This window comes from Branchiostoma lanceolatum, chromosome 13 (assembly GCF_035083965.1).
Source record: "Branchiostoma lanceolatum isolate klBraLanc5 chromosome 13, klBraLanc5.hap2, whole genome shotgun sequence".
NCBI classification, from domain to species: Eukaryota; Metazoa; Chordata; class Leptocardii; order Amphioxiformes; family Branchiostomatidae; genus Branchiostoma; species Branchiostoma lanceolatum.
In genome coordinates, this window is record NC_089734.1 from 7202173 (window position 1) to 7225250 (window position 23078).

Sequence of the window (23078 nt, forward strand, 5' to 3'; positions counted from 1 at the left end):
TGAGAAAAGACTGCAGTCGACTTAATCTACAATCTTGTCTGAGTAGTCAAAATGAATTTCATACCATGACAATGCGGTGAGTGGAGTCCAAGTTCAGGTACTGAGAGTGATTATTGACACAAAATTTTATTGTGAAAATTATCTGATAATTCGATAGAAGTTCCAATTGGCTACAAGAAGTATACAACATTCTACATTTATCTTGATGGTTCAACATTGTATCTTGAAGGTTCAAAAGAGACGCCTTGCAGCCAAGTAATTGACAGTCGAATACACTGTGCAACTTGAGTTTTATGTGGAGAATCAGAAATACTACGTATAATGTATTACCAGTAATGGAGAACATCCTTTCATGCTATAAGAAGTTTGAGAGATTGTGAGGCGTCATTGGCTTTTGTAAGTACAATGTATAAGCGTCTATGTCACTTTGGGGACACCGAAGCCATGGAAACAGCTAGGTTGTTAAAGGCTAGTGTTGCAGTACTTCAGTCAGCCGCTTGGTGTCTCTTTATTTGAACCACGCTCACCACATGTATAGGCCAACATCCCTTTCCCAAGAGGCTGCGACCGCTGGGCGACCAAAGACTTAACAGATCGCCCAACGAATTTCATAGATAAAGAACTATCTTTTAAACGTTTTGTTGTTTTTCAATCATATTTAAAAACACCTCGAATCATATTCCAATCGTTAAATCAAGGGTTACACAAATTTTGGTCTCAAACAAACTATAACAAACAAACACGGATTTCAGTCACACAAAAAACACACAGGGACGACATCGATCACATTTTGTGAATTTTAATGCTTCATTTCCTTATCGGCAAACACACAATGCTAGCTCTAGACACACAACACACAAACATTCATAGACTTTTTTTTACATCGCACCATTGTGATCCCAGGCGCTACGCCAGATGTTATATCAAGAATCCCGCATTTTGTAAACGTAACGACTAGAAAACACGTTTGGTACAAACAAGCAACAATCCGTTAAGTCCATTTCACAAGATCACACAAGCACCTTCAGTGTCCACGACGGCCCTCCCGCCAACCCCACCTAACAACCCCCTCTCCATGGTGGTCTGAGAGGTCTCCAGTCTACTCCTACTTTACTTCATAAGAAGTCGTCGTCAATAATGTTGGCCAATCATTCGTGTGTGTTATCCCTCTCTTTATGGTAGGCCTCGTGGTTGGATCGGTTTCTATAAATCCTACTGTCGATAAGGAAATCTAGACTAAATATTCCGTAGTCGTTGTCCGTGTTAGAGCGATCGGGTCGCCGGGTCGGGAGTTACTGTTCGGGTTCGCATTGGGTTTCCTCGCAAGTACAGGCGGTGGCGATGGCGAACTTGCGCTTGATGGTGGAGCCGTCTCCGCAGCCAAATTGGACCTGAGGGGGTAAAACAGCAGGTTTAGTCAAACATGAACTGCAATTTTCCATGGCAACAGGTCTATGACTCTAGGATCGTCTCCAGTCTTGGTCACAGTAAAAAAAAAACGGAAGAATTACTTAATATGCTTCGATGAAGGTTAGAAATTTCGGTAATAAGATATGATCTTACTCAGTGTCACTGACGAAAGGTGTTGGATGCTACCTAAAACATCTGACCGTTTCCAAAATCATATCCATTTGCTTTAGCAACTGTTATTTGACGTAATTACTGATGCTGTTATTACTTCCTAGCATGAGATATTGCTCCGGTCATATTCATGTAACCCGTAACCTTGCAGTAGTGACAACTGATTAAGAAAAAACATCAATCACCTTTCTTACACATTCATCTGTAATTTATGAAAATTGAAAGGCTGATCCTTACCTCGATGTCCTTGGTCTCGCTGGCAGTACAGCAGTTACAGTTCTTCTCGTACTTGTTGCTGAGGAGGCTGTAGATAGACTTGGACTGGCACACACCTTCGCACGTGGACAGGTTAATCTACGTGAAGAATAAAGGGAAACGACAATGTTAAATTTGTAGCAGCACACCACAGGCAAACGCCAAGAAGGACAAACTGACCGATCTGTAGAGATATACTTTTACCATAGCAGAAGATGTATTTCAGTTGTTAAAACGTTAAAACTGTTTTAACCTGACACTATCCTAATTAACCTAATAAAGAGCAAGTTTAAACGTTTCAATTAACTAATCTTCCTAAATATCTACAGAGAAATGCGGCATGTCCTACCTGAGTGGAGGATTGGCAGTCAATCACAACACCAGTTGGCTGGCCGTTCTTGTACTGACGCTTGCGCATGTACATGTACTTGACTTCCGATTGGACAGAGCAGCCGGCAACACCTACATGTAGAAAGATAAACAAAAACGTCAGGTTAACAGAAACTATAGGCATTAAAGATTCTATGATGTTGATTCAACAGAAAAGTAGTAGTCCTGAAGACCTAAGAAGTGGTTGAGAATAGGGAAAATAATAGACCAATTGATAGTCTATAGACTAAAGACGAGTGCTCACACAGAGGGAAACGTCAGGTTGACATAAATTCAAAGATACCAGTCACCCCAACAGAACGTACACGTTCTTAGGATCTTGAAATTGGCAGAAAGCAGAAACAACCTGATAGACAGCTTATCGACTTGAGACGAATACTCACGTGGCATGTCGCAATACTGGCAGCAGCCATCCTCGTCGTACTTGAGGAACTCCGGTGGGCAGGTGTCGTCGACAGGCTTGCAGAAAGTGCTGAAGCAGCTCTCGAAGGCGACGCCGTTGTCACCCTTCACGCACTCACACTTGCTGCACTTGTCGTCGTTGTGATACCAGGTCTCACCAAGGCCGTACACCTTGTCAGCCAACACACACTCGTCCTCTCTCTCGATCTTGACTGTAGTGTGACATGACATGTTGATGTTAGAATAGAATCCAAAACTAGATCCATGATTGTTTAGTGTGGGGAATAAGGAGGCATCCTTGAAAGCACATGTACCCTTATAAAGAGCATGTTTGAACGTTTTCATGAACTAATCTTCGTAAACATCTACCTAGAAATACGGTTGCTCTTAATGAACTTGTTTAGTAAAGCTTTTGCAACCAATAAAAGTACTCACCGCATTTGTACTTCTCGCAACAAGTGCTGGACTTAGAGTCGACCTTCTTTGTTTCGTAGCCAGGCTCGCATGTAGGAGCAACTGGGCAGTTCTCCGGATGACAGACGCATTCCTTCGTTGGGCAGCATTCGTCCTCAACAGTAACTTCCAAAGTTTCGCCTTCATTGCAGTGCAGATCGACCTCCATACATTCCGTGTGCGTGCAGTAGATGGATCCATCCTTATCCAGACACTCACATGTTGTACATGCTCCATTGTTCCACGTCTCACCCAACTGGTAGCCATTGCCATTCTTGTCGACACACACCGCTGTAAGTTACAAAAGAATATCGGTTAGTCGTAAGAGTAAACACAAGTAAAAACACAGCAGAACGCTACTGACCTTTGTGACTAAAATCGTGCGATGCTTGAACTTCCATCGTATCATCGACACCACAATTCTGTATACGTTTTTAGTCATGCCTTATTCGTTGGCATATACCGAAAAAGAGGTTCCCTGCCATTCCAAGAAATTCGAAACACTTACGGCATTCCTCCACAGCAACACACTTGTTGTTGTACAAGACCTCGTCACCAGTACAGAAGCAGCCAGCGGTAGATCCCTTGGTAGCCAGTGCAGTCTCATGGTTGTCGCATGTACGCTCATGGCCAGGTCCGCATTCGGTGTACTTCGTGCCCGGCTTGCACATCATCGGGCAGAGGCTTCCGGAGCGCCAGTCGAGGCAGACGCCGGCGATGGCGCACATGTGGGCGTAGGTAGCCAGGGCGTCGCACTCCTTGTTGAAGCTCTTATCCATGGTCTCCACGTCGAAGCGACAGGCCTGGAGGATAACGCGACGCAAAACGGTCAATTCGTGTATCAAAAATGTCGTTGCACCTACTTGGTCACCACTGTCACAAAACATGAGATACCGCTTAATAGATAGACAAATGATTCCCTTACATTCCACTCGAAAGATAACACATTGATTATTATGAGGACAATGCACATATAGCTTACATGGAGACATATCCTATAAAAGAACCAGGAACACATAGGGTTTGCCAGAATAGAGCGAAAGCTCTGGCCTAGTATCGCCCTGAAACTGCTCTATATGCCAAAAGGCACAGGAGGATCTCTGTCTTCATCTACACCTATGACAGACGAAGACGGAAAGGAGGTACTTACATCATGGAACGGAGTCGGATCAACAAGATGGTGACAGCCGACGAAGGTTTCTCCGTAGATGACGTCACACTCGGGGCACTCTGGCGGCACGACAGGCGGCAGGGTCGGGGCGACCTCCCAGCAGACCTCTCCAGACTTCTTCCAGTCATAGGCGAAGCGCATGGTCTCGGTAGTCACGTCACCAGTGCTCTTGCAGAAGTCGTCGTTCGCGTCATTGTTACAGCGGCCTGTGTGTGAGGAAGAAGTCTTGTTATATATCTTACTGTGTGTCATAGTGTAGTAGAATCGATATTAATTACCATCACCGATTAAATCATTACCTCCATGAAAAATTGAGGTCATATTTTAGGTCCGTCTGTGTGTATGTTTTCAGATATTGGTGGTAAGCATAACTGAAGAGACTCTGGATCGATTATGATGATATTTTTGTGGGTTGGTGTTGTCGAGACAAAGGTCAACGTCAATTTCAGGCCCCCTAGTGCGCGACCTTTTAGTGGTTACAAAGAAGGCTTGCAGTGTTAAACAATGTTACAGAAAACAACATAACATTCCCAGGTTTGTGTCCGAAAGAAGGACAGTGTATGCCTGAGGAATCTAAGGCTTTACGTACCACAGAGACCCTCGGTTCCGTCGTAGAAGTCGCTGATCGGCACGTTGATGGCGAATCCGTGGTTGGTGACAGAGTACTCCACACGCAGGTTGATGGTGTCAGCACGCAGAGCCAAGGTCTGGCCTGAACGTTCCACCACGAGATCACCCACGGTCACAGGGATACCAGCCATTGCACCGTTCACCATAACCTGAAAAATGTAAATACGCATGTTATAAGCTGACCTATTCATACTGTTGGCACGTACATGACCATTCTTTTATTCATACGAAGTCCCATATTCCGGAATTGGTTGGTATCGGCATGCCGGTTTTTCCAGATAAAGAGTTACCAGTGCATACGTTTCTTTCAAACAGAGAATTAGAAGTTATATCACATTTCCCCGAGAAACACGACGAACTATGAACATTTTAATTGTAATAGCTTCTAAAAATGTTTTATATTGGTTTTTAAGGGGGGCAGTGTACAGGAAAATGTTACTTGTCATAGCTTCTAAAAACCTTTTTATTTAGTTCTTAAGGAGGGCGTACCTTCAAGTTGTCCATCAGCACAACCTCCGTGCCGTCGTACAGCACAGTGATGGCCTGCTTGCAGTTGGCGCCGGCGGTCTTCTTACAGACCTGGCGGTCCTGCACCACCTCGAAGCCGTGCTTGTTGGCGGATCCGCGGGCCAGGACGTAGCTGCAGTTGGACTGGTAGTTGAAGAACTTGCCGTCGAACGTGTGGTAGTGAGGGGCGTTGAAGCCGTAGCAGAAGCCTGTAGGAGGTGGTATCAAATAACGTGTCAACCTTATGCGTTGTAACAACAATAAACGTAGACAAACATAAAGGTTAACGATGTAAATAGTGAATGACCATATGCTAGTACTGAGATGGTACTTACATAGCACATCAAAAAAGGAATAATACAATTAAGAAGCAGACATTTGATGTTATCATTTGAAATATTCGCATGATAGATGGATGAGAATCAACGGCCGAATACTTACAGTTAGTACACTCCTCTGGAGCGACGCACTTTCCGTTCTTCATGACCATGTTGTCTGGGCAGAAGCAGCCAGACACCGGTACTACGCTGCACTCAGTAACCTCGTCCATCATGTTCTCACAAGTTGTTGGACAGCCAGGGCCGTCCTCACGCCAGACCATCGGGTACTCGCACTTACCAGCTAGAAATTAAAGGAGATAGATGTAGACATTTTTGACGAAGCACTGGGGTTTTTGTTCAGTGAAAAAGGTAAATTTCGTTTGAGATTAAAGATATACAAAGCACAAGTTTAGAGAGAGAAAAGACACTCACGACAGCGCTTTGGTGTCCTCCAGTCCAGTGATACACCTGCATTCCTACAGCTGGTAGCATATGACGTCATAGAGCAGCATCTGCACTCTTCAGCCGAGTCTCCCTTCTCCAGGCATGCGCAGACATCTTCCAGACACATCTGGTAGTAACTGTCCACTGGTTCGGTTCCGTGACAGAAGGAGAAGGCTCCAGAGCTAGGGGTGAGATCATAGCAAATGTCAGATGTAAGCTTTGTAGGAACTGATAAAACAGAACCTATCTAATTACATGTTTAACCTTTACACAAAAAGATGATTCAGCTAACTGGAAGCTTTCCGGACTGACGTTGTATCCTTGTCAAAGATAATCACCTCAAGTGTCGGAGCTCTAGTAACATGACTTATATCATTTCCATGAGAAAGGTTGACTACACTGTCCATGTCTAATTTGAAAAGGTAACGTACCTTTCGACGAGGTCCTTGCAGAGTTTGGCGGCCTTGTTGGCACGGTCAGAGTCAGCCAAGCACGTCTTTGGTGCCTCACATGTGGCAGCCGTGTCAGAGATCCAGCTGTTCATGAACGTACCGACGTTTGTAACAACCATGTTGCTGCTTGAAGTGAAGTCATCCCTGTGAATAAAGTAGAAAAAGCCTGTCAGCACAGTGTATCTTTAACGTCTTTTGTTAGTATTGAACAAATTAATGGATGGTGTCATGCTAACAAATTGTTAGTGCAGGTTATCGCTTTCAAGCCAAAGCACATGTTTGTAGGTCTCAATCAAGGAATACTCATATCTTGGTACAAAGGCAATACGATAGACATTTACATCTTATATTGCTTATTTCTTCGGAAACATACAAGATACAAGTATTTGTATTTATTGACAATGATAACAAGTCATTACACTGAGTCAGCCAAGGTAGCTCTCACTGGTAACGGCTGACCCATGAAAATACATAGGAACATACGGCTTTCAAATAGCCTACAATAAATGGGGTAAAGTAAACCTGTATCAACACTAATACCAAAATGTGAGCTTACTTTGGCTTGTCGTTGTACACGCCGCACAGACCGCATGTCTTGCCCATCATCCTCTGGTCAACAACAATGCGAGCCTCCTGGCCGCACCAGTACACGGTCAGACCGATATCAGCGGTGATCACGTACTGGTTACCTGCGTAGGGACATACAACATGTTTCAAAACATATCCTTTAACAATACAAATGATAACGACTATTGAATATTTCCGGTCGTGAAAGCTGTGCTAGATTAGTTAAATTTTGCTGTTAAGCTGTAAAGCTATTTTGTGCCAAAGGTTGTTATCTTTAAAAAAATATCAGGAACTCGTACATATGAGAGCAGAAGAGAATAATGTATCAATACTGTACATAGGAAAACGGTAAACTGACAGAAACATGACTTTTCTTACCAGGGGCGGACACAGTCACTCCAGACAGGCCGTTGGACAGGGAAGAGAACTGGCTAGGTGCCACGGCGTTCGAGTTGTAGTCAATGGTTTCACCGGAGCCGCGCATCACGAAGACGTCAGATCCAACCGTGACCTTCAGCCATGTACCGTCAAGACGGCGGTTCACTGAGGATCAGAAAAGAGATGGCACCGTTAAACACTACTCACGGGGACCGTCAGTGGACTGGAGGACAGACACTGCCTGTGCTAAGAGCACCAGTACATGTATCAAAATGTGTTGGCAATTTGCAGTTTAACTTTGATTCAGAGTGTTAAATGTGTTTCATACCAACATTTCCTCCTCTTAAATGTCGTCTTTGAGAATATAATATATACAAGCATATCTCACACCCCTATACGGATACCGCATGGACTATAAAAGTTGAAGAGCATACATGATAATGTTGGAAGCTTTGTCAATTTCAGTTTTGTACTCATCATGATTTGTTGGCGAATAGGCCGGTTACAGATAGCAGAGATACTACTCTTGAATAGGCTTCAGTGAAAACGCCAGCATACCTTCGACCTCGAATGTCTCTCCAGCGCAGTCCTTGGCCAGGACGTGGCTGCAGATTTCTCCAGTGTAGCTCTTGTCGTCGAATGTCTTCACGAAGTTCTTGTTGTTCATGCATGTGGCTAAAGATAACGAAAAGAACAAAAGATACATTAACGATATGGCATAACTGATTACACAATTAATGGTAGCCATTGCTATCTTTAAGCACATCTTTGAGTGAAGTAATTGTCAACTAGACAAGAGTCAACCCTTGATTTGAATGAAAGTCGAGGAAAAAAGAAGGAATCATACCCTGCTTGCAGTCTGTTGTATCACAATCCCAGGTGAAGTCAGCCATGCAAGTGCTGTTAAAAACGTTGAAGAAAAGTTTAGGTAAAAGATCACATAAAATGTTATGAAATATATTTTGCACTTTGAAATTTTATACTTTCCCGAAGTAAAACAGATATGCAGTTATTCTACATCACTATCTATTCTTACATCCTTACATATGTACATATCAGTTGGTAAGAAAGGGAACCTAACGTACCATGTTCCGCAGCAGTTAGGTCCAGTGGTCCTTGTTGTGCCGACTGCGTATGACTTCAGGTTGTACTTGCACTCGCCTACAAGAGACGCACATATCATTTACAAACTTACACACAAGATGTTGTCTTCGGCAACTTGAGATCGGAACTAGATTCAGTTACCAGGGCTAACCCTTCGGCTAGTTGGCTAGCACAGGCTGTACTTTTTTTACAGCCAAATGAATAAATAAATGAATAAATCCATCAAATGAAGTAGATACATGTGGGAGAAACGGCGTGAAATAAAAATGCTTATTCAATGCAAAGAAACATCACTGAAAATCGTTCATAAGGATACTCACCAGACTTTGGTGGTTTGGTTGGCACAGTGACTGTGAATACTGAAAAGAAGACAATATTTTGTTACCAAATGTAAATGGTTGTATTGTTGGCTTCATTGCAACATGGACGAATATGCTGTTCTTCAGTGTACAGTAAGACAAGGTGTATACAAAAATGAGCTGATGGACGGGGAATTTATCCATATGGCTGATAGACAAGAAATGTCGTAGGCACTGGAGGAATTGAGAAAGTACTGATTAGTAGCGACCAATACGTACTGACCCTGACTTCCCGATCTAGATATCATTATCGTTATTTATTCATTTTAAAAAAATCATTTATGTACGATAGTTTTTAGATATGTACATATATTTAGAATATTGTTATAGCTCGTTATGCTGTCCATTGTAACGTCTTCGTCATTTTGTCAGCAGGGCTAGCCCTTTGTAACAGCCACAGGATAGTGGGCAGCCCTGGCTGTGTGTCCTGAACAGCAAAACCAATAAACAAAGCGTTCGCTATCAAACACTGGTTTACGTTCTCACCTCCACACTTCTCTTCATCTTCTCCGTTGGGACAGTCCTCGTTGCCGTCACACCACCATGCGGAGGGAATGCAGGCTCCCGTGACGTGGCACACGCTCTCCACGGGACTGCAGTGGTCAGGCTCGCACGTTGGGCAGCATGAGTCTTCAGAGAAGTGCATACGGTAGCCCTGTGTGTAAACATAGCACGTTAGTATCTTGCTGGTACTTTGCAGTTGTGAACACATCCAAATAACAGAGGTAAACGTGAAACAAGACGGTAGCCCAATTTTACAGTAGTATTCCAGATCATGGAAAACGTTCGCGATATCTTTTCCACAAGGAAACAAGATAAAAGTACAGAAAACCTGCATACCATACGATGGAAATCACAAAACAGCCACTTTTGATCATTAATCGATCGTGCCGAATTTGCGGGTGTAGGACAGTCTACACGCTAACATATTTCGACACTATTCTAAGTACTGGGTATTAGGTCAGTTCAGGTTAGGTCAGGTCAGGTGAAATAGCGGTCACAAAAGCGCGGCAAGAGGGACTTCCGAAATTTGGAAAAGACTGGCATTTTCTCGTTCAGATCTCCTTTTCCAGGTATGTCTATAGGGTTTTATATCGATAGCATGGACAGGTAGGACATGTGGTTTGAGGTTGCCAGTTTGTGGCGTGAAGATCGCCTCCAATAGAGCGATTTTGTGAGAGGACGTGTTTTGGACTGGTCCATTTGGCGCCATTGGCAGTGTGTACTCACGCTTGGGCAGCTGGTGACATCGCAGTGTTCGTGGACACAGTTGACCAGTCCGTTCAGACACACGCACTTGACACAGCCACGATCCTCCCTCCAGATAGCACCAGCCTAGAATAACACATACATGGTGAGTACATGAGTGTGAGTAATCATAATCAGAGATGTTGTTTAATACACTGTGTAATCATTTCTCAGACTTGAGAAAAATAATGATTTGGGCGCGAGTGTACATGCGTAAACATTGCGTAAGGGAGGCTGCTGTAACTTCGGACGTACCCTAACTTAGAATGGATTTGTAATAGTGTGGTTAATGCAGAAGTGAGCCATGTTTGTTTTCATCTACATTGCCTGAATACAATTGTTAAGAACCCATTGGCAAGTTCATGCATAGAGCTGTCGTCTGAATGAAACACGGATTTGTACACAATCAACCGTTTTTTTTGGTGCCAATTAATGGCTACGTTCGATGCAGTCCAAATCCCGGTGCCTTACCTTCTTGACAGCGCCGTCGTGGATACATGGGCACTCTGTGGGTGACACGCAGTTTGCTCCGTCGCAGACCTGGCCCAGTGGACACACGGGGCAGGCCGAGTCGTCCGTCACGCCCGGACAGCAGCCCGACTTGGTGGTGGAGGTACCTGTGATCACCACGCCTGTACCGGTGCTGACTGTATATGCAAGACGTGAAAAAGAGCCACAAGAGGTGAGGATTTCAAACAATATTTGTCCCAAAACAATGTTATATGTTAGAAAAAATTGAAAGGAGATTAAGGATTAAAGACGATATGCAGATTTATATTATCATTTAGCTAGTGTGATACTATCAAATACTATATTGCTAAGTGTAGATCCTTTGTTGGGTAGTGAACGGCCTTGGAAAATGAATGGCTTACTGGATTGAAGTAGGCGCTTATCTATAAAGTTCTGATGGCATTGCCATAGAAACTGTTGCTTAAGCGTAAGCGTATACTATACGTAGAATCCAATAGTCGCTCACAGACTGGACTTACATTCAGTGGAGCTTGTGCTGACAACGGATGTGGATCCAGTGATCAAGCTGGTGGATGTGACTAAATATTAAAAAGAAATAGAAATGAAACATAGATATTAGATAGTCAGTGTAACCAACCGCGTACATAAGAGTGCAATGCCGCTATAGTTTACAATGTACATCAGTGGAATAGTCCATTGTAACTCATGATAAAATATTTTCTAACCCTTGTTGTTGGGTTGACAAAGGGTCAATACAATGATACTGAAAGTGACGTGGATGAAACTGGCTCAACAGAAGTCACTAGCTGCTCATAGGTATCGGAGAGACAGTACTTACATTCAGTGGAGCCTGTACTGACAACGGATCCAGTGCTCACGCTGGTTGCTGTGACTGAAGGTTTGAATGTAAAACAAACAAACATGAAACAACAACAAAAAGAGTATTCTTCTTCTCCTAAGATAACGATTTAAGCAGTCGTTACCGTAACTTTGTAGCGGAATAGCGTTATTGGACAGTGCAGTGATAAAGTAATCGTACTGTGCTTTCGTACGTAATGCGAAAATGAGGAGTAAGGCATAATACAATAGAAGGAAGGGCTGGGATAAGGAAAGGCACGTACCAATCACTTCATCGTTGTAGAGGCCTCTGCAGTCATGAGACACCTCCAGATATCCGCAGACGTCACATGCGTTGCAGAACAGATCAACCTTCTCCCTGTAGTTTCGAAGAAGAAAATCACAATCAGCAATGATACAGCACAACGACTAGATTACCATGCAATATGATTTTTGTCTCTTGTCTTAATTTGATCAACATTTCCAAGAGTGCATATGTCGACGTCGCAAAGTGTTAGTTAAATGCATAGTCTTGTGTCCAAACCTGTATGAGCAGTCCACAGTGTTACGCCATGTCTTGAGAGCAGTGCTGCAGCACAGATACTTGTCCGAGCCGCACTGTTCTGAAATCTGTAACAGCAATATAACGTTATAATGATGCAGTGAGCACACGTCGGAAATACGGAGTAGAATGCTGTTAGAAGACGTCGCATGTGCAAATCGACGGTAACTTGGTACCTAGGATAGATGAAAACGTGATACTCTCATGGGTAGCCACTGTGTCTTGTGTCCATTTTTGTCGGTATTATTCCGATTAAGTTGTTACTACGATGGCGCCATTACAGTCATAAACCGACCGGTGTGTTTATGATATCTAAAGCATACCATTTGAAGAAAAATGATGAACAGAAAACCCTACCTTGGTGATGAATTCGTGACCACAGTCAAGCACCTCACAGATTGTCTTCCAATCGCCACTGATAGTCTTGCAGTAGATATCGATGTGGTGATCAGACAGGGCAACGCAGAGCTCTGTGCGGTACTTCTCCGACACCGAAGTAGCGATCTTAGTAAAGCCGCACGTGCGAAGGGCAGAGCAGAAGACGGACACCTAGTGCAAAACAAAATGTATTAGAGACTCTCTGAAATTCCCTATTCATCGATGTACGTAACAGTTGGTTACATACGCCTGTGGTAATTGATTGCTTTTACTGAATCCATCCACTTGCGACACTTGCATATAATATTTACATTTATCACGGAAAGAGATCTCAACGGGATATTACAAAGTACGGCAAGACAAACAGCATGAGAAGGGTCACGAGAAACTACCTTTGTGGCGTAGTCTTCGTCAACTGTTGTATCGCGCCATGTCTTCAGAGCGGTAGAGCAGCAGTGGTACAAGTCGCTTCCACACTCGTCCTCGATCTACAGTTAAAAAATAACAACAAACTAATGACACCCATGTCAAAGTAGAAAGGAATCTTAACAACATTAGTTGTTGGGTTGAGGATGGCGTCTAACAATAGTATTAGTATTATTAAACACTGCTTGACGTCTGTCAATACAGTATCAACACTGCTTGGCATCTGTCAATACAGTGTGTGATACGTACTGAATCTTAAGAAGATGTATCTGTATTTGTATCTATATAGCCGGTATAACTGCCATTAGGTGTAACACACCAGCTTCGCAGGCACGCGGAGCGGCAGCAGCTGGTCATATTACACCGATCGGTCTGTTATACCTAGTCTTTGCATATCTGACTGCAACCGTTCTTTAAAGCTACTTAATGAGGAAGCTCCTACAGTACTTGATGACAACAAGTTCCATTCTACTATGGTTCTCGGGAAATACGAATAATGTCGTAGATGTTGACGATTTTGCAAACCGAATGCTGTAGCATTCAAGGAGGATGGCAGATTTAGCTGTGTTATCTTTGCTAGACGCTTGAACAAAAGCAAAAATCTCAGCACCTTCGTTATGAACTGATCGTCGCAGCCCAGCACCGAGCAAATGTGCTTCCAGCTGTCACTGACAGTCTTGCACACAAGGTCAATGGTTTCGTCACAAAGAGCAAGTCCTGTAAAGGGTTAGATAATGTTACACGTCGTTAATATGCATTATTTGATCTACATTTTCTATGCATTACATGAAAGAACAATTACACAATCTTTGCTGCAAAACTTTAGTGCCCGGTGTAGTAAGCCTTATCAATACGAAATGAAACGGAAGTACATATAGGAAATCTTGTACATTGTGGCCATTTGTGAATTCTAATCAAATAAACGTGATAGATTACGAACCTGTAACGACAACGACGCCGGACTTGTAGGCAGACGACGTCTCGTAGCGCAGTGATGTAACTAAGTAAAGAAGAAATAAGAGTCATCAAAAACACAGAGACAAAATTGTGTCCAGAAATAACAGAGATAACCTTCAATTGCACAAAACGTTTTTCATTTAAAAAATACCTACCGTGAACCTCATGACGGAAGTTGTCCCTGCAGTCCACTGCCATGTCGTAGAAGCCACAGGTGTCGCAAGCATGGCAGAAGCGGTCAATCTTCTCAACATAGCTGCAGTCGACTGTGTCACGCCAAATCTTCAGGGCAGTGCTGATGCAGATGTAGTCGTCATGGCCACATTCCTGCTCGATCTTACTGATGAAATCGTCATCGCAGCCCAAAGCTGTGCAGAAGGCCTTCCAGTCACTGCTCAACTTATGGCTGTAAATGTCGATCTGGTTGTCGCAGAACACAATGCTGGTCTCGGTGCGATGCTTGTCGTAGATAATTCCGGCGCAGTCAGTGTAGCCACAGATACTGAGTATCTGGCACAAGATGTTGACCTTGTCGTCATACCAGGCGTCAGATGTGTCACGCCAGGTCCTCAGAGCATGGAAGCAACAGAGGTAGGCGTCGTCATGGTACTGATCTTCGAATCTGTGGATGAATTCATCATCACAGCCAAGTGTTGTGCAGACCAGCTTCCAGTCTCCAATCTTGCTGCAGACGGTGCGCAGTGTGTCGTCAGATAGAGACAAACCTAAAAAAAGAACAAAAAAATAGGTTTTGTTGAAGACGTTTTCCTCCATGTCAATATTCGCTGCCTATAGATTCCATATTTCATAGATATTTGTCAGGCATTTGTGGAAGCACTCACCACAGCACTCAAGGCGGAAGTTATCTCTGCAGTCGACAGCGATGTCGTGGAAACCGTTGCTGTTGCAAGCATGACAGAAGATGTCAATCTTGTCCTCGTAGCTGCAGTCCACAGTGTTACGCCAGTGCTTCAGAGCAGTACTGATGCACAGGTAGTTGTCGTGGTCACACTCCTGATCGATCTTGCTGATGAAGTCATCATCACAACCCAGTGATCTACAGAAGTTCTTCCAATCATCGCTCAACTTGTGGCTGTACACATTGATCTGGTGGTCACACAAGGCAAAGCCATTTTCTGTGCTATACTTGTTGTACACGATATCGGCACAGTCCGAGTGGCCGCAGATGCGAAGTGCGTGGCAGAAGGTATCAACCTTGTCGTCATAGCTTGCGTCAAAGGTGTCGCGCCATGTCTTTAGGGAATGGAAGCAGCACTGGTAGACGTCGTCCTTGTACTGGTCTTGGAACTTGTGGACAAAGGCGTCATCACAGCCCAGGTGTGTGCAGACCATCTTCCAGTCATCGATCTTGTGAGAGATGACACGAAGTGTGTCGTCACACAATGCCACACCTGCAACAGAATGGAGAGAATTCATGGACTTGCGACAAAGGAGCATCAATGCTAAACGAAGAGATTAAGAGGATTAAGTATCGACACGTTTTTTTGTCCGTATCAATCTTGCGACAGCTGACGTACTTACCAAACGACTCATGACGGAAGTTCGTCTCACAGTCAGTTGCGACGTCGTGGAATCCGCGCATGTCACAAGCATGACAGAAGAGTTTGATCTTGTCGTCATAGCTGCAGTCCACAGTGTCACGCCAGTGCTTCAGGGCAGTGCTGATACACAGGTAGCTGTCTCCACCACATTTTTCATCGATCTTATAGATGAAGTCTGCGTCACAGCCCAGTGCAATGCAGAAGTACTGCCAGTCATCACTCAACTTATGGCTGTACACATCGATCTGGCTGTCACAGAGGGCAAAGCCGTGCTCGGTGCGGTACTTGTAAGAGACAGTGTCGGCACAATCGTCATGGCCACAGGTGCGCAGAGTCAGGCACAGCTTATTCACCTTGTCGTCGTAACTACTGTCGAAGGTGTCACGCCAGTTCCTGAGAGCGTAGAAGCAGCACAGATATGTGTCGTCTTCGTATTGGTCTTGGAACTTGTGGACAAATTCGTCATCACAACCCAGGTGTGTGCAGACCAGCTTCCAGTCATCGATCTTGTGAGAGATGACACGAAGGGTGTCGTCGCACAGAGCAATTCCTGTTATGGAAAAAAGGGTAAAATCTTTGAAAAACACGGGAAACAACTGCAACAACAAAAACATCGGAGTATATGACAACCGTTGCAGTGTTATTTTGTTTAGTAAATGCTAGTAACAACAAATACTCGTACTCACCAAATGACTCGTGGCGGAAGTTATCCTTGCAATCCACCGCAATATCATGGAAGCCACGACTGTCACAAGCGTGACAGAAGATGTTAATCATGTCGTCGTAGCTGCAGTCCACTGTGTTGCGCCAGTGCTTGAGAGCAGTACTGATGCAAAGGAAGTTGTCTCCGTCACACTCCAATTCGATCTTGCTGATGAAGTCATCGTCACAGCCCAAGGCCCGACTGAAGTACTTCCAGTCATATGCCATCTTATGTCCGTAGACATTGATCTGGTGATCACACAGGGCAAAGCCATGCTCAGTGCGATATTTGCAAGATACGATGTCGGCGCAATCGGTATAGCCGCATGTACGTAGTGTCAAGAGCAGCTTGTTAACCTTGTCGTCATAACTACTGTCGAAGGTATCGCGCCATGTCTTGAGGGAATGGAAGCAGCACATGTAGGTGTCGTCCTTGTATTGGTCTTGGAACTTGTGGATGAATGCGTCATCACAGCCCAGGTGAGTGCAGACCAGCTTCCAGTCATCAATCTTGTGACAGATGACGCGAAGTGTGTCGTCACACAGAGCCAATCCTTTGGAGGCAAACAAAGAAGAACACTGTTTACATAATGGAAAATAGTGAAATAACAGGTATAAAAAAGGCATCAACTTGGTAATCCATCAGAACTGAGCTGTCAGACGCAACACAAGAGTTACCGTATGTCTCGTGGTGAGAGTTGGTTCTGCAGTCAACAGCTATATCGTGGAAACCACGGCTGTCACAAGCATGGCAGAATATGTCAATCTTGTCGTCGTAGCTGCAGTCCAATGTGTCACGCCATTGCTTAAGGGCAGTACTGATGCATAGGTAGTCGTCTCCGCCACACTCCTGTTCGATCTTGCTGATGAAGTCGTGGCCACAATTGATGGCAGTACAGAAGTTCTTCCAGTCATCGCTCAACTTATGGCTGTACACATCGATCTGGCTGTCACACAGGGCAAAGCTGTGGTCAGTGCGATACTTGTTATACACGGTGTCGGCACAATCGTCATAGCCACAGGTGCGCAGAGTCGTCCACAATGTGTAGGACTTGTCATCGTAGCTAACATCGAAGGTGTCACGCCAGGTCTTGAGTGCGTGGAAGCAGCACAGGTAGTCGTCGTCCTGGTACTTGTCTTGGATCTTGTGGACAAATTCGTCGTCGCAACCAAGATGTGTACAGACCAGCTTCCAGTCATCGATCTTGTGACAGATGATGCGAAGGGTGTCGTCACATAGAGCCAACTCTGCAAAGACATACGTAAAGGGGGCAATGTCAGACAGGTTCATTTTGCCATGTGTTGAGAAACATAAACACGAGTATTCCTAAAGTGAGCTGATAAAGGACAAATAGCTTACCTGTCAACACAATACCTCCACCGATGTAGTGGCTAGAGGTTCCTCCGGTATTGAAACCACTGAAGCCACCAGTGACTGAAAGATAGGACATAGAAATGAGACACGTGTGCAGTGAAAAATTGACGATATCAAGTCAGGACAGCATGTCGACTAATGGGCTTTGAAAATATGCTTATGCTTACCAAAGACTTCGCTACGGTAATGATCCCTGCAATCCACAGCTAGGTCGTCGAAGCCACAGGTATGACATGCAGTGCAGAAGTTGTCGATCTTGTCAGCGTAGCTGCAGTCAACAGTGTCACGCCAGGTCTTGATTGCCGTACTGGAACACAAGTAGTCGTCGTGGCCACACTCAACCTCTATCTTAGTGATGAAGTCGTCACTGCAGTCGAGGGCATGGCAGAATGTCTTCCAGTCGTCACTCAGGGTCTTGCAGTAGATGTCAATCTGGGCATCAGACAGGGCCACACTATTTTCGGTACGGTATTTTTCGTACACCAAAGTGGCACAGTCGGTGTAGCCGCATGTACGCAGGGCAGTGCAGAGGGTGTCGACCTTGTCGGAGTAGTCCACATGCCAAGAGTCGCGCCATTGCTTCAGCATGGTGCTGCAGCAGAGGAAGTCATCCGATCCACACTCAGCGGTGATCTTTGTGATCATGTCCGAGCCACAGCCCAGAGCGATGCAGACAGCTCTCCAGTCGGTGGAGATCTTGTCGCAGATGATGTGGAAGGTGTCGTCACTCAGTGCCAGGCCTAAAAAAAGTTACAGAAATAAGTAAAGTCCAACTATATAACTAAGGTACACTTCGGCCGTAAAAAGGAAGAGTGCATATCGTCATATCCGCTGTAATTTAGATGAAGCTATAAGGATAACGGAATACCTGTTGCAGTTGATCCGGTGCCAGTGACTGACTGTGTCGACACAACAGAAGAACCACCGGTGGTGATGACACTAGCCGTTGCCGATGATGTGGCTAAAGCAACAACAAAAAGATATTTAGGGTAGAAGGCATTTACAGTCTTTCAAGGGTAAATGGCATTTAGTGTGTTTCTCATAATCGTCAAGTCCTTACCATAGACCTCATGGCGGAAGTTGTCTCTACAGTCCACTGCGATATCGTGGTAGCCACAGCTGTCGCAGGCATGGCAGAAGAGGTCGATCTTCTCCACATAGCTGCAGTCGACGGTGTCACGCCAGTGCTTGAGGGCGGTGGTGGTACACAGATAGTTGTCATGACCACATTGCTGCTCGATTTTGGTGATGAAGTCGTCATCGCAGCCCAAATATGTGCAGAAGTTCTTCCAGTCATCGCTCAACTTCTTGCTGTAAATGTCGATCTGACTGTCGCACAGTACGACGCTGCACTCGGTGCGGTGCTTGTCATCGACGATTCCAGCGCAATCCGTGTATCCACAGTTACGCAGGGTCTGGCACAAGATGTTGACCTTGTCGTCATAGCTTGCGTCGAAGGTGTCGCGCCAGGTCTTCAGGGCATGGAAGCAGCTGAGGTAGTCGTCGTCATGGTACTGATCCTGGAACTTGTGGATGAAGGCGTAGTCACAGCCAAGTGTTGTGCAGACCAGCTTCCAGTCTCCGATTTTGCTGCAGATAAGGCGCAGTGTGTCGTCACACAGAGCCAATCCTAAAAAGAAGAACAAAAGTCGTCAATAATGTTCACATTTGCCTGATTCTATGGAGGTTTAGGTGTTTCTAGGACACTTGTCTAGCCTCGAAGCAAAATATTTACCGTAGGACTCGTGGCGGAAGTTGTTCTTGCAGTCCACTGCAACGTCGTCGAATCCACAAGAATAACAAGCGTGGCAGAAGAGATCAATCTTGTCGTCATAGCTACAGTCCATTGTGTTACGCCAGTGCTTGAGGGCAGTGCTGATACACAGATAGCTGTCTCCGTTACAGTCGTGATCAATCTTGCTGATGAAGTCATCGTCACAGTTCAAAGCCTTACAGAAGTGCACCCAATCATCGGCCAACTTATGGCTGTAGATATTGATCTGGTGGTCACACAGGGCAAAGCAGTTTTCTGTACGATACTTGTACATGACAGTGTCGGCGCAATCGTCATGTCCGCAGGTGCGCAGGGTCCAGCTCAGCTTGTTGACCTTGTCATCGTAGCTGATATCGAAGGTGTCGCGCCATGTCTTCAGGGAATGGAAGCAGCACTGGTAGGTGTCGTCCTTGTATTGGTCTTGGAACTTGTGGACAAAGGCGTCATCACAACCCAGGTATGTGCAGACCATCTTCCAGTCATCGATCTTGTGAGAGATGACACGAAGTGTGTCGTCACACAGAGCCAATCCTGCAAAAAGGAAAAAGAAATCAGCTGTCAGCTTGAAAAGTTTTTGTTTTCTTACAGCTTTCATTCTGGCAAATCTAAGACGAAATTCACACCCTTGTGGAAAGTTGGTCGCTCATTAAGACTGCTACTTACCATACGACTCGTGGCGGAAGTTGGACCTGCACTCGGTAGCAATGTCGTGGTAACCGCGGTTATCGCAAGCATGACAGAAGAGGTCAATCTTGTCGTCGTAGCTACAGTCGACAGTGTCACGCCAGTGCTTGAGAGCAGTACTGATGCACAGGTAGTTGTCTCCGCCACACTCCATCTCAATCTTGTTGATAAAGTGGTCGTCGCATTGGAGGTCAACACAGATGTACTTCCAGTCATCGCTCAACTTATGGCTGTACACATCGATCTGGCTATCACACAGGGCAAAACTGTGCTCCGTGCGATACTTGTGATACAGGGTGTCGGCGCAATCGTAATAGTGACAATCGCGCAGTGTCTTCCACAGGGTGTTGTATTTGTCATCATAGCTGGTATCGAATGTGTCGCGCCATGTCTTGAGGGCATGGAAGCAGCACATGTAGGTGTCGTCCTTGTATTGGTCTTGGAACTTGTGGATGAATGCGTCGTCACAGCCCAGGTGAGTGCAGACCATCTTCCAGTCATCAATCTTGTGACAGATGACGCGAAGCGTGTCATCACACAGAGCCAATCCTGGAAAGAGATACGTACAAATATGTTTCAGTAGGGTAGTCATAATTGAGATCTTTGAAATATAAAAAAAGCTTTTTTTTAGGAGTAGGCAAATATTAAGACCAATACATGCGGCGAGTGGATAGCACATAAACTGACCTGTCACTAGAACGCCTCCACTGACGTAATGTCCCGATGTTCCACTTGTGCTGAATGTGCTAGAACCACCGGTAACTAAAATGGCAAGAAAAGAAACAACAACACATCATAAGTATTAAGTAATTGATGGATGGAATAGGATAAGACTTCCGAATTACGCACCAAAATTACGTCAAAGGGTGCAAAAAAGGATGCTCACCGAAGACCTCATTACGGTAATGATCTCTACAGTCCACGGCGATGTCATCAAAGCCACAGCTATAACAGGCGTTGCAGAAGTTGTCGATCTTGTCAGCGTAGCTGCAGTCCACAGTGTCACGCCAGGTCTTGATAGCTGTACTGCAACACAAGAAGACGTCGTGGCTACACTCGACCTCAATCTTAGTGATGAAGTCGTCACTGCAGTCGAGGGCATGGCAGAATGTCTTCCAGTCGTGACTCAGGGTCTTGCAGTAGATGTCAATCTGGCCATCACACAGAGCCACGCTGTGCTCAGTGCGGTACTTTGCGTAGACAGTGGTGGCACAGTCGGTGTATCCGCATGTACGCAGGGCAGTGCAGAGGGTGTCGACCTTGTCGGAGTAGTCCACATGCCAAGAGTCACGCCAATACTTGAGCATAGTGCCGCAGCACAATACGTCATCGGAACCACACTCAGAGACGACCTTTGTGATCATGTCCGAGCCGCAACCCAGTGCGATACACAAATCTCTCCAGTCGGTGGAGATCTTGGTACAGATGATGTGGAAGGTGTCGTCACACAGTGCCAGTCCTAGAAACAATACGAAGCAAAACTTACACACACACATTTCAGAGAAATATTTTTGCCATTCTTCTGACATTTTGTAAATCGGAGGATTATGTTATAAATGCTGGTTAATAAGAACGGCCGAGACGTACCTGTGACCGTCGAAGCACTTCCGCTGACGGACTGGGTCGACACCACAGAGGATGTTCCGTAGCTTGTTGAGACACTCGACGTCACTATAAGGAAGTGGTCAGAAGATAAGTGTCAAAGTGGAAATGACATATTCCGAAACAAGCGATGTTTGGAAGTATATTTCGAACTTTATCATGAATCTTATAAAGGCATAGGCACTTACCATGGACTTCATGGCGGAAGTTGTCTCTGCAGTCCACTGCGATGTCGTGGTAGCCACAGCTGTCGCAGGCATGGCAGAAGAGGTCGATCTTCTCCACGTAGCTGCAGTCGACCGTGTCACGCCAGTGCTTGAGGGCAGTGCTGGTACACAGATAGTTGTCATGACCACATTGCTGCTCGATTTTGGTGATGAAGTCGTCATCGCAGCCCAAATATGTGCAGAAGTTCTTCCAGTCACTGCTCAACTTCTTGCTGTAAATGTCGATCTGACTGTCGCACAGTACGACGCTGCACTCGGTGCGGTGCTTGTCATCGACGATTCCAGCGCAATCCGTGTATCCACAGTTACGCAGGGTCTGGCACAAGATGTTGACCTTGTCGTCATAGCTTGTGTCGAAGGTATCGCGCCAGGTCTTCAGGGCATGGAAGCAGCTGAGGTAGTCGTCGTCATGGTACTGATCCTGGAACTTGTGGATGAAGGCGTAGTCACAGCCAAGTGTTGTGCAGACCAGCTTCCAGTCACTGATCTTGCTGCAGATAAGGCGCAGTGTGTCGTCACACAGAGCCAATCCTAAAAAAGAATAACGAAAGAAGTGTGTCGTCAACAAGGTCAACATTTTCGTGATTCTGTAGAAATTTACGTGTTTCTAGGACACTTGTCTAGCCTTGAAGCAAAATATTTACCGTAGGACTCGTGACGGAAGTTGTTCTTGCAGTCCACTGCAACGTCGTCGAATCCACAGGAATAACAAGCGTGACAGAAGAGGTCAATCTTGTCGTCATAGCTACAGTCCACTGTGTTACGCCATTGCTTGAGGGCAGTGCTGATACACAGATAGCTGTCTCCGTTACAGTCGTGATCAATCTTGCTGATGAAGTCATCGTCACAGTTCAAAGCCTTACAGAAGTGCACCCAATCATCGGCCAACTTATGGCTGTAGATATTGATCTGGTGGTCACACAGGGCAAAGCAGTTCTCTGTACGATACTTGTACATGACGGTGTCGGCGCAATCGTAATGTCCGCAGGTGCGCAGGGTCCAGCTCAGCTTGTTGACCTTGTCGTCGTAGCTGATATCGAAGGTGTCGCGCCATGTCTTCAGGGAATGGAAGCAGCACTGGTAGACGTCGTCCTTGTACTGGTCTTGGAACTTGTGGACAAAGGCGTCATCACAGCCCAGGTGTGTGCAGACGAGCTTCCAGTCATCGATCTTGTGAGAGATGACACGAAGTGTGTCGTCACACAAAGCCAATCCTGAAAAAGGTGAAAATCATCTGTCAGCTTTGACCCTTTTTTCCTC

The 23078-nt window shown here is 45.3% G+C and overlaps 2 protein-coding genes across 2 annotated transcripts; both read right to left on the reverse strand.

The window, feature by feature from the left end:
- Nucleotides 1–783: 783 nt before the first annotated feature.
- Nucleotides 784–18930, reverse strand: LOC136447255 (uncharacterized). The gene is made up of 38 exons (XM_066445982.1): nt 18592–18930; nt 18400–18492; nt 17699–18271; nt 17517–17591; nt 16835–17404; nt 16141–16710; nt 15435–16004; nt 14735–15304; nt 14048–14617; nt 13876–13935; nt 13546–13652; nt 12902–12997; nt 12489–12680; nt 12114–12199; nt 11854–11948; nt 11571–11624; nt 11251–11310; nt 10733–10908; nt 10244–10348; nt 9500–9668; nt 8975–9013; nt 8636–8711; nt 8398–8450; nt 8109–8225; nt 7551–7715; nt 7162–7294; nt 6585–6749; nt 6142–6335; nt 5831–6010; nt 5372–5598; nt 4842–5031; nt 4232–4458; nt 3590–3884; nt 3064–3372; nt 2610–2840; nt 2186–2298; nt 1819–1935; nt 784–1391 (listed from the first exon to the last, which is right to left on the reverse strand). Exons 3-38 carry the CDS (start codon nt 18174–18176, stop codon nt 1293–1295), a joined length of 7533 nt encoding a protein of 2510 aa, XP_066302079.1. The 5' UTR covers nt 18177–18271; nt 18400–18492; nt 18592–18930; the 3' UTR covers nt 784–1292.
- LOC136447199 (uncharacterized) lies at nt 18380–21444 on the reverse strand. The gene is made up of 8 exons (XM_066445903.1): nt 20876–21444; nt 20677–20751; nt 19969–20538; nt 19578–19836; nt 19267–19451; nt 19047–19161; nt 18592–18842; nt 18380–18492 (listed from the first exon to the last, which is right to left on the reverse strand). Exons 1-8 carry the CDS (start codon nt 21351–21353, stop codon nt 18380–18382), a joined length of 2046 nt encoding a protein of 681 aa, XP_066302000.1. The 5' UTR covers nt 21354–21444.
- Nucleotides 21445–23078: the final 1634 nt, after the last annotated feature.

What these genes read in the sequence shown, in the direction of transcription:
- LOC136447255 (XM_066445982.1), bottom strand. Translation starts at nt 18,176, where the DNA reads ATGATCACAAAGATCACCGCTGAGTGTGGATCGGATGACTTCCTCTGC. An exon ending in CAGCACAAGCTCCACTGAAT is followed by an intron (nt 10,909 to 11,250) that starts GTAAGTCCAGTC and finishes TTGCATATACAG; the next exon opens with TCAGCACCGGTACAGGCGTG. An exon ending in TGCTGATGGACAACTTGAAG is followed by an intron (nt 5,032 to 5,371) that starts GTACGCCCTCCT and finishes TACATTTTTCAG; the next exon opens with GTTATGGTGAACGGTGCAAT.
- LOC136447199 (XM_066445903.1), bottom strand. Translation starts at nt 21,353, where the DNA reads ATGATCACAAAGGTCGTCTCTGAGTGTGGTTCCGATGACGTATTGTGC. An exon ending in GATTGCGCCGACACTGTCAT is followed by an intron (nt 19,452 to 19,577) that starts GTACAAGTATCG and finishes TGACTTCATCAG; the next exon opens with CAAGATTGATCACGACTGTA. An exon ending in ATCCACAAGTTCCAGGATCA is followed by an intron (nt 18,843 to 19,046) that starts GTACCATGACGA and finishes CGACATTTACAG; the next exon opens with CAAGAAGTTGAGCGATGACT.